Source organism: Myxine glutinosa, chromosome 8, assembly GCF_964187855.1.
Source record: "Myxine glutinosa chromosome 8, kmMyxGlut1.1, whole genome shotgun sequence".
NCBI classification, from domain to species: domain Eukaryota; kingdom Metazoa; phylum Chordata; class Myxini; order Myxiniformes; family Myxinidae; genus Myxine; species Myxine glutinosa.
This window is the reverse complement of record NC_136268.1, coordinates 93270339-93284671: the sequence shown is the minus strand read 5'-3', so window position 1 is coordinate 93284671 and position 14333 is coordinate 93270339. Positions and strand designations below refer to the sequence as shown.

The window sequence follows — 14333 nt, the reverse complement described above, 5'->3', positions numbered from 1 at the left end:
TACTGCTCTCCCCTCTGGGCTGGTGCTCCTGCCTCACACCTATCTCGTCCTCGCGCTGTAGAAACCAAGGCTTTCAGGATTTAATTGGTATCTCCTGCGATGAAGCTGATTCTGAGGGCCTTTTACTCTCTCACCGCAGGCAGGTTGGCAGTCTTTCTATCTTCTACTCCTCTCCAGCCTTGCATACCCTGTCAGGGCCGGATTAACCTTTTGTGGCCCTGGCGCCAAACAAATTTGTGGGCCCCCATTTGGGGAACCATTCCAAAAAAATATCTTCGTGGTAAGAAATATACATATCTTTATGGTGGGGCACTTTGAACCCTGGTTCGACCTGCCCCACAATTGCAAGTTCAAGGTGCCCCATGCAACACCATTATAAAAAAATGCATGCTCATTTTCTATGTCCAGAGATGATCAATAAATTGATTACTTTATAATTAGCCTGACTTCTTACACTGTCGGTTTAAATTGACAGACCCAAGTTTTCTGTTGCATCTATTGTACAACTTAAGTATTGTACAATATTGTACAACTTAAGTATTGTATTGTACAACTTAAGAAGTCTTAAATCAAAAAAATAAGTGTAATCTTGCAAAACCAAAAGGCAAGTGCTAATGACTATAGTAATTTATCGACTTGCCAGGAGGTGATCATACACTAGAGACGTCTACAGTCACGTGAAAAAGTAAGTACACCCCATGTAAAAATTTGACTTTTTCAACATATTTCAACATACAGCTATTTGATCTTCATTTCAACAATATTGACAGATAAGGGTGATATAATATAACAAATATCATGAAACATTTACATTTTGTTGTCCATTGTATAATTTAAATAAACATAAATGCAAATTTCGCATGTGGAAAAAGTAAGTACACCTTTGGCTCTAATAGGTGGTATTGCCCCCTTTGGCAGAAACAACCTCAAGTAGGCGTTTCTTATAACTGTCTACCAGTCTCTGACATCGACTGGGAGAAATTTTTGCCTACTCCTCCATGCAGGATTCTTTCAGCTGTGCGATGTTTGAGGGGTTTCTTGCATGCACAGCTCGTTTCAAATCCCCCTACAACATCTCGATGGGATTTAGATCCGGGCTTTGACTTGGCCATTCCAGAACCCTCCATTTCTTTCTTTTCAGCGATTCCTTGGTGGATTTACTGGTATGTTTAGGGTCATTGTCATGTTGCAAGGTCCACCTTCGGTTGAGCTTCAACATTCTGACAGATGGCCTCACATTATCCTCAAGCACCCTCTGGTACAATGAAGAATTCATAGTGGATTCTATGATGGTGAGCTACCCAGGCCCTGATGCAGCAAAGCTGCCCCAAACCATAATATTTCCACCACCATACTTTACAGTTGATATCAGGTTCTTGTGGTCAAATGCTGTCTTTGGTTTTCGCCAAACATGTCTTCTGGTACTGTGGCCAAATAGCTCTACCTTTGACTCATCTGTCCAGAGCACATTGTTCCAGAAGTGCTGGTCTTTGCCGAGGTGTTCATTGGCAAACTTTATTCTTGCCCTGATGTTCTTTCTGGACAGCAAAGGTTTCCTCCTGGCACACCTCCCATGTAGATCAAATTTGTGCAGCCTCTTTCTAATGGTAGACTCGTGCACTTTGACATCAACAGTGGCAAGAGCTACCTGTAGGTTCCGTGATGACATTCTGGGGTTCTTCAAGACTTCTTTCAGCATCTTGCGGTCTGCTCTCGGGCTGAACTTGCTGGGTCGGCCTGGCCTGAACAAGTTGGCAGTTGTTTGGAATCTTCTCCACTTGTGGATGATCTTCCGGACAGTCGAATGATTGATTTCAAATTGTTTGGAGATCTTTTTAAATCCCTGCCCAGACTCGTAGGCATCTATAACCTTTTCTCAAGGCCTCAGAGAGCTCTTTTGATCTAGGCATGGTGACGCCGCACACTTCAACAACAAAGAGCAAACCAAACTAAATGTCTGAGGTTTAAATAAGACAGGTTCCTCCAAGATCCTCTCTGACGATGTTCTAATCATTTGCACCTGAGCTGGTGCACCTGATTCAAATTTTAGGTTTTTGAAGTCGTGATAAATGTAGGGGTGTACTTACTTTTTCCACATGCGAAATTTGCATTTATGTTTATTTAAGTTATACAATGGACTACAAAATGTAAATGTTTCATGATATTTGTTATATTATATCACCTTTATCTATCAATATTATTGAAATGAAGATCAAATAGCTGTATGTTGAAATATGTTGAAAAAGTCAAAACTTTACATGGGGTGTACTTACTTTTTCACATGACTGTATGTGAAGGGAGTTTTACTAAGGGAATTGTGGTGCCCTGCTCTCCCCTCTACCTAAAAAAAATCTATATTGGTCATTATGCCCCCCTTCTGATTGTGGCTCTGGCACCGAGGCACCATTGGAGCCATTGTCAACCCGGCCCTGCCCTCTGCTGTGTCTGTGCTCTGTCCCCCAAATATTCCTACAGGTCGCACAAGATCTGCCAGCAATCCTCTTTTGGTTAAACTGCCAAAATCAAGACTCTCTGCTCACCTTCACTCTTTCATTCCTCTTTTCTCCCGCCTCTGGAACAAACTCCCTCACTCTCTTCAATCCCACTCCTCCCTCCAGGTCTTTAAAACAGCTGTTCACCACCATCTCTTATCTTCCCCCATCCAAAACCTTGATGTTTTCTACCCCCGTTAATCCACCCCAAATCTACCTCCTTCAAATTCCGTTTTCTTTCCTGAAAGTCCTTGTAGTGTCCATCTTGTTTATCCCATGTACCCTGCCCCAGCCATGTCGCTTCCATAGATCCCCTGATGTCCTTGTTCTCTCTTCTGGTGTTGTGTTCCCCTCTCTCTGCCCCTCTTGTCTCCCGCTCCCTTTATTATATGTTCTATGTGTTAGCTCTTATACGAACCTCTACTTTGAATACAAAAAAAGCTGCTGTCGGTGGTGGCAGGTGCGTGCTGGTGGCCGCAGGTAGGACGGCTGGCTTCGGCCCTAACCTACCTATCCTATCCCTACCGACACCACTAATCCCTCTACCCTATACCTATCGTGCCCCTCTAAAAGACTCTATGCTAAGCCATCTCTGCCGGGCCGCAAATGCCATCAAATTAATCTCTCTGCCAGAGGAAACCATGGCACGTACCATGACTTTATAGTTGACGCGGATGGTCTTTCCTGGCTCAATAGTGGAGTGGCTCGATTGTGGCATTGCCTTCCCCAAAACTAACAATTTGGGACCTCAGTGGTCCTCATGAAATGGAATTGCCCTATCCTGTTCTCCAGCAGCCATATACATCAAAATGGTGTGAAGTGGAAGCATCTCTATTCTCTCCTAGCACTTTCAAAACACATTTTCCTTTTTATCTTTACATCCCCTAATGTGGTTATATACAACCAATTTATCTGACACTCTGCCTAGTTGTTTTCCAAATGAAAGGCAATTTGAAATTGATACTTTTTTGCTTATACAGAAGTAACATCTTGAAGGTAAAACTCTTGGCTTGCTGCACCCATCCTCAGGAACCACTGGGTTTACCAGTACCACAGCGGGTGGTTTGTTTGCCAACCATAAACTGGGAGCAGTATACATCTGGTTTGGCCTGCTTGCAACAGCTTGAAACTGGCCCCAAACCTTGCACTCGCCGTCTCAAGCTCAGTTTTGACCGAGGTAAGGCTAACCAACTTCATTGCATTGTTACTATGTGAAGGCTGTTCTTAAAAAAATAATTAAAAGGGTTGTGATGAGGTTTTAGCAGAAAGCTTTGCATGGTCTTCTTTGGTTATGGTAAACTGTTGAGATGAAAAGTCACTAGGATTAATTATATTGTCATACTGGAGTGCACATATGCAATGGTGATCATCTAAATGTGTTTTTTTGAATAGGCTATCCCGTGAGGCCAGAGAGTCCACAAGAGTTGAGGACAGTAAAGGAGACCGGGTCAGAGCTGCATTCTGATAAGGAAACAGAATCTGCACCAGAACTTCCTGGCAGTGATGGCCCATGCACCTCGACTAGCGGAAGAGTGCAGGTTTGTGTGTACCCACTTGCTGCAATTGTCATTCTATTTTTAATTCCTTCATATTGTTACGTTTATGGGGGTAGGTGAAAGGATACCATTGGGAAAGTAGGACTGTATAATTATAGCATGGACCGTGGACGCGTCGAAGAAATCTCGATGTAATATGTAGAGAAAAACTGTAGCATAAGGAAACTGTAGCATAATGTGTCTTCACACGGGGAGGTGAAGCAGTGCTAATTAGCTATAGGGATTAAGGCTAATTTTCCCCAGTACGTGATTTTCCCTCTGTAACTTTTCCTTTACGTTTTGCTGACAAGGCCGGCCATGAAAACCTCCTTTAAACAACATTTACCACGCTGGCAAGAACCCAGCAGAGCTGGTCGGGGCAAGCCCCGCCCCCCAATGGAACTAATAATGAAAAAGGTAACCCTGAACTGAAGGTCATGATTGCCCCAGTTGACATTGGCTGATGATGAGGTGATTTGGAGAAGAGGTTCGCCATTGGTCGGTGTGACGTCATCGAGAAGCTTCTGGGGACGCGGGTCTCTCTGGGCTTTTGAACAAGAAAGCTGCGCCAGCTTTTTTCGATTGGTGCTGACCGAGTTTTGTGCGCGTCTTGGACGAGGAGCTCTTGGCGGCGTCTGCAGCTTTTGAGAGAGGTTTCGACTGTTGGACTCACCAGGAAGCTGAAGGCCGTGTTGGGCTAGTCCAGGCGGAGGAAGGGGGCCGTCCTCGCGAGCTTACTACAGGCTCGATAGCGAGAGCCTTCGACGCGAGGCACTGCCACCATGTTGAGCTTCCTGCGAGGGAGGCTTTGGGCATCGAGCTTCAACGGCCACCAACCTCTTTAAAAAGGTGTCATTTTAAGGCCAAAGTTAAGTGCCGGCACGAAAAGGACATTTTATTTTATCATTCCCCTGTTGTGTGTTGTGAATCTGTGTGGCGGATCCTCACGTTAGGAAATTAATTTACCTCAGCTTTTATTTCGATATTTTCATTCCTTCCTTTATTTACATTAAAATCATTATTGTTGAATTTTCCTTGTCTTGTTTGCATAGTGTTGGGTTCGGGAATAAACCCATGTATTTCGTCTGATAAACATCTCGCAGCCTTTCATCTCGCGCGCGTCAGAACCGCCATTTTCGGCCTGCCGCCTTGGGAGTAAAAACGTTTGGCTATTCGTCATCCAGCGATCTTAATCGCTGGTGACAGAACAGTATTCATGCTCTGGCATAAAGAAGCCAATTTATTGCAAGTCAAATCTTTAGATCTGCACTACAAACCCTTTTTCAACCTTCCATGCATGTACATCGATTAGTTTGAGATTTTAATAAAGTAATAAAGGTTACTCAATAGGAATTTCATTGTTTCCTCCATTGGTAAATGCCATTTCATCCATTATCTGTTTCTCCAACACGTCAGCTTGTTGGAAATTATTATTTATTTTATTTTTATCGGAATGCTTCACTGTGTTACGGTGCAACCTTTACTAATGGCCTCTGGACTACTTTCAAGTGCATTCTTCCTTCCACATAACTCTTCTTCACCCGTTCCTTCTGCCATGCTCTCCTTCGCTAATGCATTGGAAGATTGCGAAGATATCCAACCCTGAGGAACGTACAACAATACCAACGACGTGGTGTAATAAAACAATCTGCGTCGTTTTGCTTTATGGTCAAGAGAAAAACCTTTTTCTTTTTTTGTATGAAAATGGTATATTTGTGATGTACCAGTAGCTTCTTCCATGTTCATACTGATTGCCAGGCCTTCCCACTTGAATCAACATAGTTACATCTGTCCTTGAAACTCAAATCTCTTGACGATACTCTCAAGTGTAATAATTCTGATCTTGCACTGTCTGGTAATAATCTTCAGGAGGTTTTATCCAAAGTTGGACACTGAACTATTCATAGCTGCCATTGTCATATCAAGTGCTCAAAGTCAGAGTGGGCAGAGCTATGTGAAAGTCTCACATCTCACAGTGCTTTTGCTCTGCTCTGCCCCCACCCTCCAACTCATCTTCATCCACCCTGTTCATCCTCCTCAAATGAAAAACCCTCTTTGATTGGTCACCGTGTTCCATTAATTTCTCTCTACTCGCACCGTGTCAAATTAACTTTGAAAGGTAATTGGATTTGCCCCAACCAACGGTTTTGAGGTGGAAGGCCAAGACGATGACCAATGAGATTTAAACTTGGTCCCTTCCAGACCATTCCAGCCAATGAGGGAGAGGATTGATATCGTGCAGGGACACTGAACAAAGCAGTCAACAGTCATTTTAGTCCAGCACTTCAGCGGTGTTGAGACTGTGATCGTCAAGCAGGCTGCACAGTATTCTGCACTGACTTCTCCCCCAGACTTCGCACAATATTCCATGAAGTCATTCAACAAGCTGATCAGCCTGGGACGAACGACAGCTGCTTGTCGTACCTCTGTGCATTGATCCAAAAAGGAGCGATATTGCTCAGGATTATGTGCATCCCTACGTCCATGCCTGAACAACCTACCTTGAACTAATTAATGTCCATCCGAGGGACGACGCACACATTGATGAATCAACCTGCCTGTGAAACACCAGGATGACAGTTTATAGCTGGGGCAGGATTCAAACCCAGGCAAGACAGCTTTTTGAGGCAAACGTGCATTCCTGTAGGTCATCCTTTCAGTCCTTATATGCAGTTGAAGTGGTGTGTGTGTGTGTGTGTGTGTGTGTGTGTGTGTGTGTGTGTGTGTGTGTGTGTGTGTGTGTGTGTGAGAGTTAGTGTGTGTGTGTGTATATATATATATTGTTACGGATACGGAGTACGGCTCTCCCCCTTAGCAAGAGGTGGTTAGCCCCTTGTCTTGTTAAGCTGACCGTCTCCGCTCCTGGTACTTGTAACACTCTCCCGCGGGATGGAACGGATCAGGGTTATGGGTCCAGGGTTTATCCCGAATACCTTTATCCGTCCCTCCGCAGAACAGGGAGACAAGTACCGCTCGAACCCCGGTTTTTGGATGTTCTCGTTGCCGAGCGGTCTTAGCAACACGACGTTCGAGCCATTAACAAATACTAAACCCGATTCATATGCGTCGGCCAAATCGTGCCACAGGTATTCAATGGGGAAATCACAAAGACGATCGGACGAGCATGAAGAAGAAGACGAAGGTAGGAAATAACAGGATTTATTATTATTTACACAAGACTAAAGGAAGAAAAGCAATCAAAGTAATATACAGAAAATGGAAGGAGCAGAAGGACACAGAGCAATTTCTAGCTTATCTATACAGGCTTAACTTATACCCCAGACAACACAGACAGACAGACGACAGTCAGACTTACACAGGGATGATGACAGGAATGGCAGGAGGTTCGTTCATCTGGCGAGGTTCCGTGCCGACCCACGACTCTCTCTCTCTGTCGGTAACTCTGGGATTCTCCTCTCCAGTACCTCGAACCCAGCTCAGCAGCACGCACTCCGCTCTCGTACCAGTTCAGCAGCACGTACCAGCTTCTCGTACCAGCCCAGTAGCATGTACCCTCCTTGCGCGATTGTCGCACGCCTATCTCTAGCGGAGCGTGGCACGCCCTCGGCCGTTTGGGTACCGCCCCCGTGCTCTGTTTTGTGGCCTTATATGGCAATGCCACGGTCTTGTTACCTTATTTGGGTATGGAGCTGAACAGCCAGGCGCCCTGTGGCGAGCCACGGGCTTGTAGCCTTACTTGGGCATGGAGCTGAACAGCCCTGCCCCCGTGGCGCGCCATGGGCTTTTGGAGGCCTTATATGGCAATGCCACGGTCTTGTTACCTTATTTGGGTATGGAGCTGACAGCCCCGCCCCCGTGGCGCGCCATGGGCTTGTCTCTTCTCGGCGACCCCGCCCTTCTTGTCCAAACAGAGCACGGAGCACATATTCACAATGGCGGCGAACGCCGCTTCCAAACCAGGGCCAGTTGAGAGGGCGCGCACCCCACGCTTGTCAAGCGGTTTTGCACAGAGAGGGAGAGTTTGGCTGGGAAATGCAATCCTTGAAGGGGACCTATCTTATTTCATTTGATGCAATGCAGAGTCAATTAATGGGAAACAGAGCCTTAAACTAATACACATAATAAAGAAATAACTATAGAGAGGTTCTATCGTTCTCTACGTGTGTGCGATGGACTAACTAAAAGGACGACCTTTGATCTTTACACAATTGGAGGTATTTACAAGGATTACGATTACATTATTTACAGAGGGTGATATTTACAAACACAGGATTCTCAAATCCGCAACAATATATATTGTTGCGGTTTTAGAACCCTCACTTTGTAAATAAATAATAACTCTTGTAAATATCCCATCATTTAATAAGGTCAAAGGTCGCACCCATAGTTAGGCCACAGCAACACGTAGGACACCATAGGACTTTGTTATTTCCTTAATATGTGTAACGACACGCGAATCTGCCTGCCGTTTTTCGCCCGCGGACCCGGAGCCTGGACGGGGTCGATCTGCCTGGACCCATCTGCCTGGACTGGCTACCAGGCTGTGTTCCCAATAGTTGAATCTGCGTTGCATTAATTAAATAAGATAGGCCCCATTCCATCCATTTTGCCAGTCTCTCTCTCCAAATTGTGTTACGCGCCTCTGCTCGCCCAGCAGCGTTCGCTGCCTCGCTCCAAACGCCATTACGCACGCGGTCAAGCTTGGAGAAGAAAGGGGCGGAGCGCCAAGAACGAGGCGTGGCCCTGTCAATGAGCCATCAAGGGCGGAGCCGGTGAGCCCTCGCTATCCAACCAGGGCTGAGGTGAGCTCACTGGCGGGCGTGTCTCTATGAAGCGCGCATTGATTTCAAAGCGCGTTATATAAGCGCAAGCGCGAGGACTGCTTTACGGACTGCGCGGGGACAGCTGATGATGAGAGAACTGCGCAGGGGACCGTTGCTATGGAGGGAACTGCGCGGAGACGTCTGATTGTAACGTTATCCAGAGGACAGCGCGGAGGCGCGCTTGTTTCAACCAACTGCGCAGGTAACCATTGTTTGATATGAACTGCCGTTTGATACGGACCTTGATTGATCGGGAGAGAGAGAGCGTTCGGCACGCTATACGTACGCAGCATTCGAGCCCCTCGCATATGTAAGGTCCGGTCGCGCGCCAACGACACGCGAAGCTGCCTGCCGTTTTTCGCCCGCGGACCCGGAGCCTGGACGGGGTCGATCTGCCTGGACCCATCTGCCTGGACCTTCCTCCCCTACCAGCTACCATCCCGTGTAAGTCTGTCTGTTTGTCCTGGGGTCGTGATAAGTAAGACTGTTAAGGTAAGCTTGCCCTGTGTCCTTTTGTTTCTTCTTCTTCTTGTATACTCCTTTTGTTTCCTCTTCTTTTGGTTTTGTCCATAATTAATAAACCCACTCTTTGTTCTTCCCTTACCCTGGTTTCCTCTTATTCGATCGCCTCCGTCTTTTCTCAATTGAGTACCTGTGGCACGATTTCGGAACCGCTCCGGATCGGGTTAGTCTTTGTTAATGGCTCGGGCCGCAGATTGCTAACCGCTTGGCAATTGACCATCCTATCCGCGCCGCGGTTCGAGCGGGAGTTATTTCCCTGCTCGTGGTCGGTGTTGGTAATTAGGTATTTGGGACGCCAAATTGACCAATCACCCTACCCAAGACCGACCGGGAGGAGCGTCATTATTTCCAGGATTGGGGGACGGCCAGCTTAAAAGACGAGGGATTAACCCCCCCTTGATAAGGGGAGCACCGACCCCCGAATCCGCAAATATATATATATATATATATATATATATATATATATATATATATATATATATATATATAAATATATAGATATATATATAGATATATATATAGATATATATCTTCCGGTCCGGTCTGCGAGAAGACGCTGGCGTTATTTGTTCGCCGCTTCTCCGACTGGGTCATTGTATATAGTCTGCTTTTCTGGTGGTCGTGGCGGCTTTTTGGCCGTTGGGTCTGCTCTCTGCTCGGTCCCGGCTTTGCCTGCCCGGCTCTTCCACCGTTGCCTCAGGCCCGCTCTCGGGGTGTCTTACGCCTCTCCTACCCTTTGCTGTCTTGTTTGCGGCTGCGGTTGCGCGTGGACGAGGACGGTTTGCTGCTGGAACACCACGAGGCCGGGGTGAGCAAGACGCCCGGTTTGCCGCCTGCGGCCTTTGCTGTCTTGGTTTGCGGCTGCGGTCGTTTGCCACTGCGGCCTTTGCTGTCTTGGTTTGCGGCTGCGGTCATTTGCCGCTGCGTCCTTTGCTGTCTCGGTTTGCGGCTGCGGTCGTTTGCCGCTGCGGCCTTTGCTGTCTTGGTTTGCTGCTGCGGTCGTTGAGCCCGGCCTGCACGTCCTTGGCCTTCACGTCCTGCACGTCCCGCACTGGCAAGGCCTGCTCGTCCTCCTCGGCCTTGGCCTCGTCCTCGTCCCCTTCGCTCCTGCCTGGCATGGCTCTAAGGTACTCCGCCGCAAGGCTTCTTCTGCTCAACACTCACTCCACCCCATCATGCATCTCTGCAATCAAATACCACGGACTCCTGCGACGACCCAGATACATTCATAGAGGCTCCGGTCGCAAGTTTGTTTACTTACAAACAGGGCACTCCATTCCCGTACTCTGGTCAGCTCAGCGCACTCCCACTCATCGACTACGTCATCACAGCAACGCACACGATCGCGCCTCCTGTCTGCAAACCCTGGCAAAATCGCCCGAGTTCATCCCCACCGTACAAAGCAACATGAAGCTCACTCTGTTCAATACCCAGTCCCTCAACAACAAAAGCCACATCCTGAACGACTACATTCTGGACAATAAACTGGACTTTCTCTGTCTCACTGAAACCTGGCAACAACCTCTGGACTACTTCTCACTCAACCTCACTACACCCAATGGATATTCATACATCAATAAACCACGCTCGGAGGGCCGAGGTGGTGGAATTGCCGTAATTCACCGACAGGACATCAAGACCAGCCTCATCTCCATCTCATCTGCTCCATCATTTGAACACCTGGCTTTTAAACTCTCTGGTCACACACAGTCAGTCATGGCAGTCGTCTACCACCCTCCCAAACCACACCCATCATTCCTGTCTGACTTCTCTTACTTTCTGACCCAGCTCTGTTCCTTCTCCCCCTCAATCCTCCTGGGTGATTTCAATATCCACATGGACTCCACTGACTCCACAATAACCACTGACTTCACTGATTTACTCACTTGCTTTAACCTCACTCAACATGTCAACTTTCCTACCCATAATCGTGGTCACATTCTCGACCTTGTCTGCTCTACTGGACTAATTTTGCACCATCTCACTAGCTCCGACCTCACCCTCTCTGACCACTTAGCCATCACTATGACCATCAACATCCCCACCCCAGCACCAAGGCATTATCGCATTATCAACTTCCGTAAGCTAAACTCTCTTTCACCTCCCTCATTCTCATCCACCCTCTCTGAAAAAATGTCCACTTCTCCCTTCGTTGACCTCCACACCCCTTCTGACCTCACTGACTACTACAACCACACTCTCTCCTTCTGCCTCGACCAGCTTGCGCCTATAAAAACCAAAACAGTTTCTTTCACCCTTTCTGCTCCCTGGTTTACCCCTGAACTCCGCCTGATGAAAACTCGTGCTCGCCAACTTGAAAGACTCCGCAATAAAACAGGTCTCACAATTCACTCCCAAGCCTACAAGGACCACCTGCAGCACGACAAAGATGCCCTCTCCCGCGCCCGCTCCGCCTACTACTCTCAAATTATCCACTCTGGCTCCGGAAACCCAAAAGCACTCTTCTCTACAATAAACAAACTCCTCAGCCCCCTGGACACCACCACCCAGTCATTCACAGTAGACAACTGCATCTCCTTCCTTTCATTCTTCCAAAGCAAAATTGACAACATCTACAACAGCTTAACCACCACCGCACCTGCTCCCCCTCAAACCACCTGCCCCCCCTTATCCTGCCAACCCCTGTCTCAATTCTCCCCAGTCTCCCCTACTGACCTCTCTGAACTCATAGGAATGAAAACTGCCACCTGCACTCTGGACCCCATCCCCTCCAGCTTTGTCAAGGCCTCCCTTCCTGCTCTCTCTCCACTTATCACTGCAACAATAAACTCCTCCCTGTCTACAGGCATCGTCCCACCATCCCTCAAAATTGTTGCTGTTACCCCCATTCTGAAAAAACCTGGACTCAACCCTGACACCCTAAATAACTTCAGACCCATCTCCAACCTACCCTTTCTGTCAAAAGTTTTGGAACGTGCTGTAGCCACTCAACTCAAACATCACCTCTCTGCCAATAACCTGTATGAAACATTCCAATCCAGATTCCGCTCCAACCACAGTACTGAAACTGCTCTCCTCAAAATCACCAACGACCTTCTCCTCTCCTCTGACGCTGGCAACCTCAACATTCTCATCCTCCTCGACCTCAGCGCCGCCTTTGACACCATCAATCACACCATCCTCCTCACCCGACTTGAAACCACCTTTAACATTACCGGCACTGCCCTCTCTTGGATCAAATCTTACCTCTCTGACAGACGCCAGTTCATCTCCATCAATAACTGCAAATCCCCCACTGCTACCCTCCCCCAAGGTGTCCCCCAAGGTTCAGTTCTCGGCCCCCTCCTCTTCAACCTGTACCTGTCCCCACTTGGTCACTTAATCCGCCGTCATGGTCTCTAATTCCACTGCTTCCCCGATGACATCCAGCTTTTCATCTCCACCAAGTAATTCTCCACTGCCACCCACTCTATCCTGACAAACTGCATCACTGAAATAAAATCCTGGCTTCAAATCAACTTCCTCAAACTTAACTATGATAAATCTGAAATAATCATCATTGGCCCAAAAACGCTCACCAAATCCACCCATAACTTCGCCCTCAACATTGACGGTTTCCCAGTATCCACCTCCCCTCACATCCGGAATCTTGGCATCATCTTTGATCAAACCCTCTCCTTCGACAAATACACTAAACAAATCACAAAGACAGCCTTCTTTCACCTGAAAAACATCACCCGTCTCCGTCCATCCCTCTCCTCCACGGCTGCAGAAACCCTCATCCACGCCTTCATCACCTCCCGTCTGGACTACTGCAACAGCCTCCTCTATGGTTCACCCTCAATAATCATCAATAAACTCCAATACATTCAGAACTCCGCTGTCCGTCTACTCACCCATTCCCGGACCCGTGACCACATCACCCCCGTCCTTTATAAGCTTCACTGGCTCCCCATCCCCCAGAGAATCCAGTACAAAATCCTCCTCTTGACCTACAAAGCCCTCCATAACCTGGCCCCATCCTACCTGACTGACCTCCTCTCCAGACACACTCCCACCCAGAACCTCCGCTCTGCTGGCGCCAACCGCGTGTCCCCCCCGATCCAGACCAAATTCAGATCCTGGGGGGACAGGGCCTTCTCCATCGTTGCTCCCACCCTCTGGAACTCACTACCTCACACCATCAGAGACTCCTCCTCACTCACCACATTCAAAACATCACTCAAGACCCACCTGTTCAACACTGCATTTAACATTTAACCCACAGCATTTAATCCCTGACTATCTCTTCTCCTTCTCCTTCCTTTTGCTTTGATTATTTACCTATTTATTTATGTCTTTTTGCACTTGTTTTTTGTACTCTGTCAAAGCGTCTTTGGGCTTCTTGAAAAGCGCGATATGAAATAAATGTATTATTATTATTATTAATATTATATATATATATATATATATATATATATATATATATATATATATATATATATATATATATATATATATATATATATATATATATATATTGTTACGGATACGGAATGACGGTTCTCCCGTTAGCAAGGGGGGTTAACCCCTTGTCCGTTACCTGGCCGTCGCCGCTCCTGGCACTTGTAACGCTATCCCGCGGGATGGAACGGATCAGGGTTATGGGTCCAGGGTTTATCCCGAATACCTTTATCCATCCCTCCGCAGACTAGGGAGACAAGTACCGCTCGAACCCCGGTTTGGATTGTCTAGTTGCCGAGCGGTTTTTAGCAACCCGAAGTTCGAGTCATTATCCTTCACTAAACCCGATCCTGAACGTTGGCCGAATCGCGCCACGTACACTCAATATTGAAACCACTAAAGCGACCGAACGAGAATGAAGAAGAAGAAGAAGTACGGAGGAATAACAGGATTTATTAATTATTTACACAAGCCAAAGCAAAAAGAGCAGTCAAGGTTATATACAGGGAAATGGAAGGAGCAGGAGACACAGTGAAATCATTAGCTTACCTATACAAGCTTAATTAATAAACCCCAGGACAACGTGAAAGACAGAC

At 47.1% G+C, this 14333-nt stretch overlaps 1 protein-coding gene across 3 annotated transcripts in view; it reads left to right on the top strand.

Moving 5' to 3' along the window:
• Positions 1-14333, top strand: part of ZZZ3 (zinc finger ZZ-type containing 3) — a 157294-nt gene that overhangs the window by 74362 nt on the left and 68599 nt on the right. For all 3 annotated transcript variants that reach the window (XM_068124854.2, XM_068124852.2, XM_068124851.2), the window contains exons 4-5: positions 3522-3669; positions 3885-4030. In XM_068124854.2, coding sequence (XP_067980955.2) covers positions 3522-3669; positions 3885-4030 — 294 coding nt within the window. The remainder of the gene's footprint in view (positions 1-3521; positions 3670-3884; positions 4031-14333) is intronic.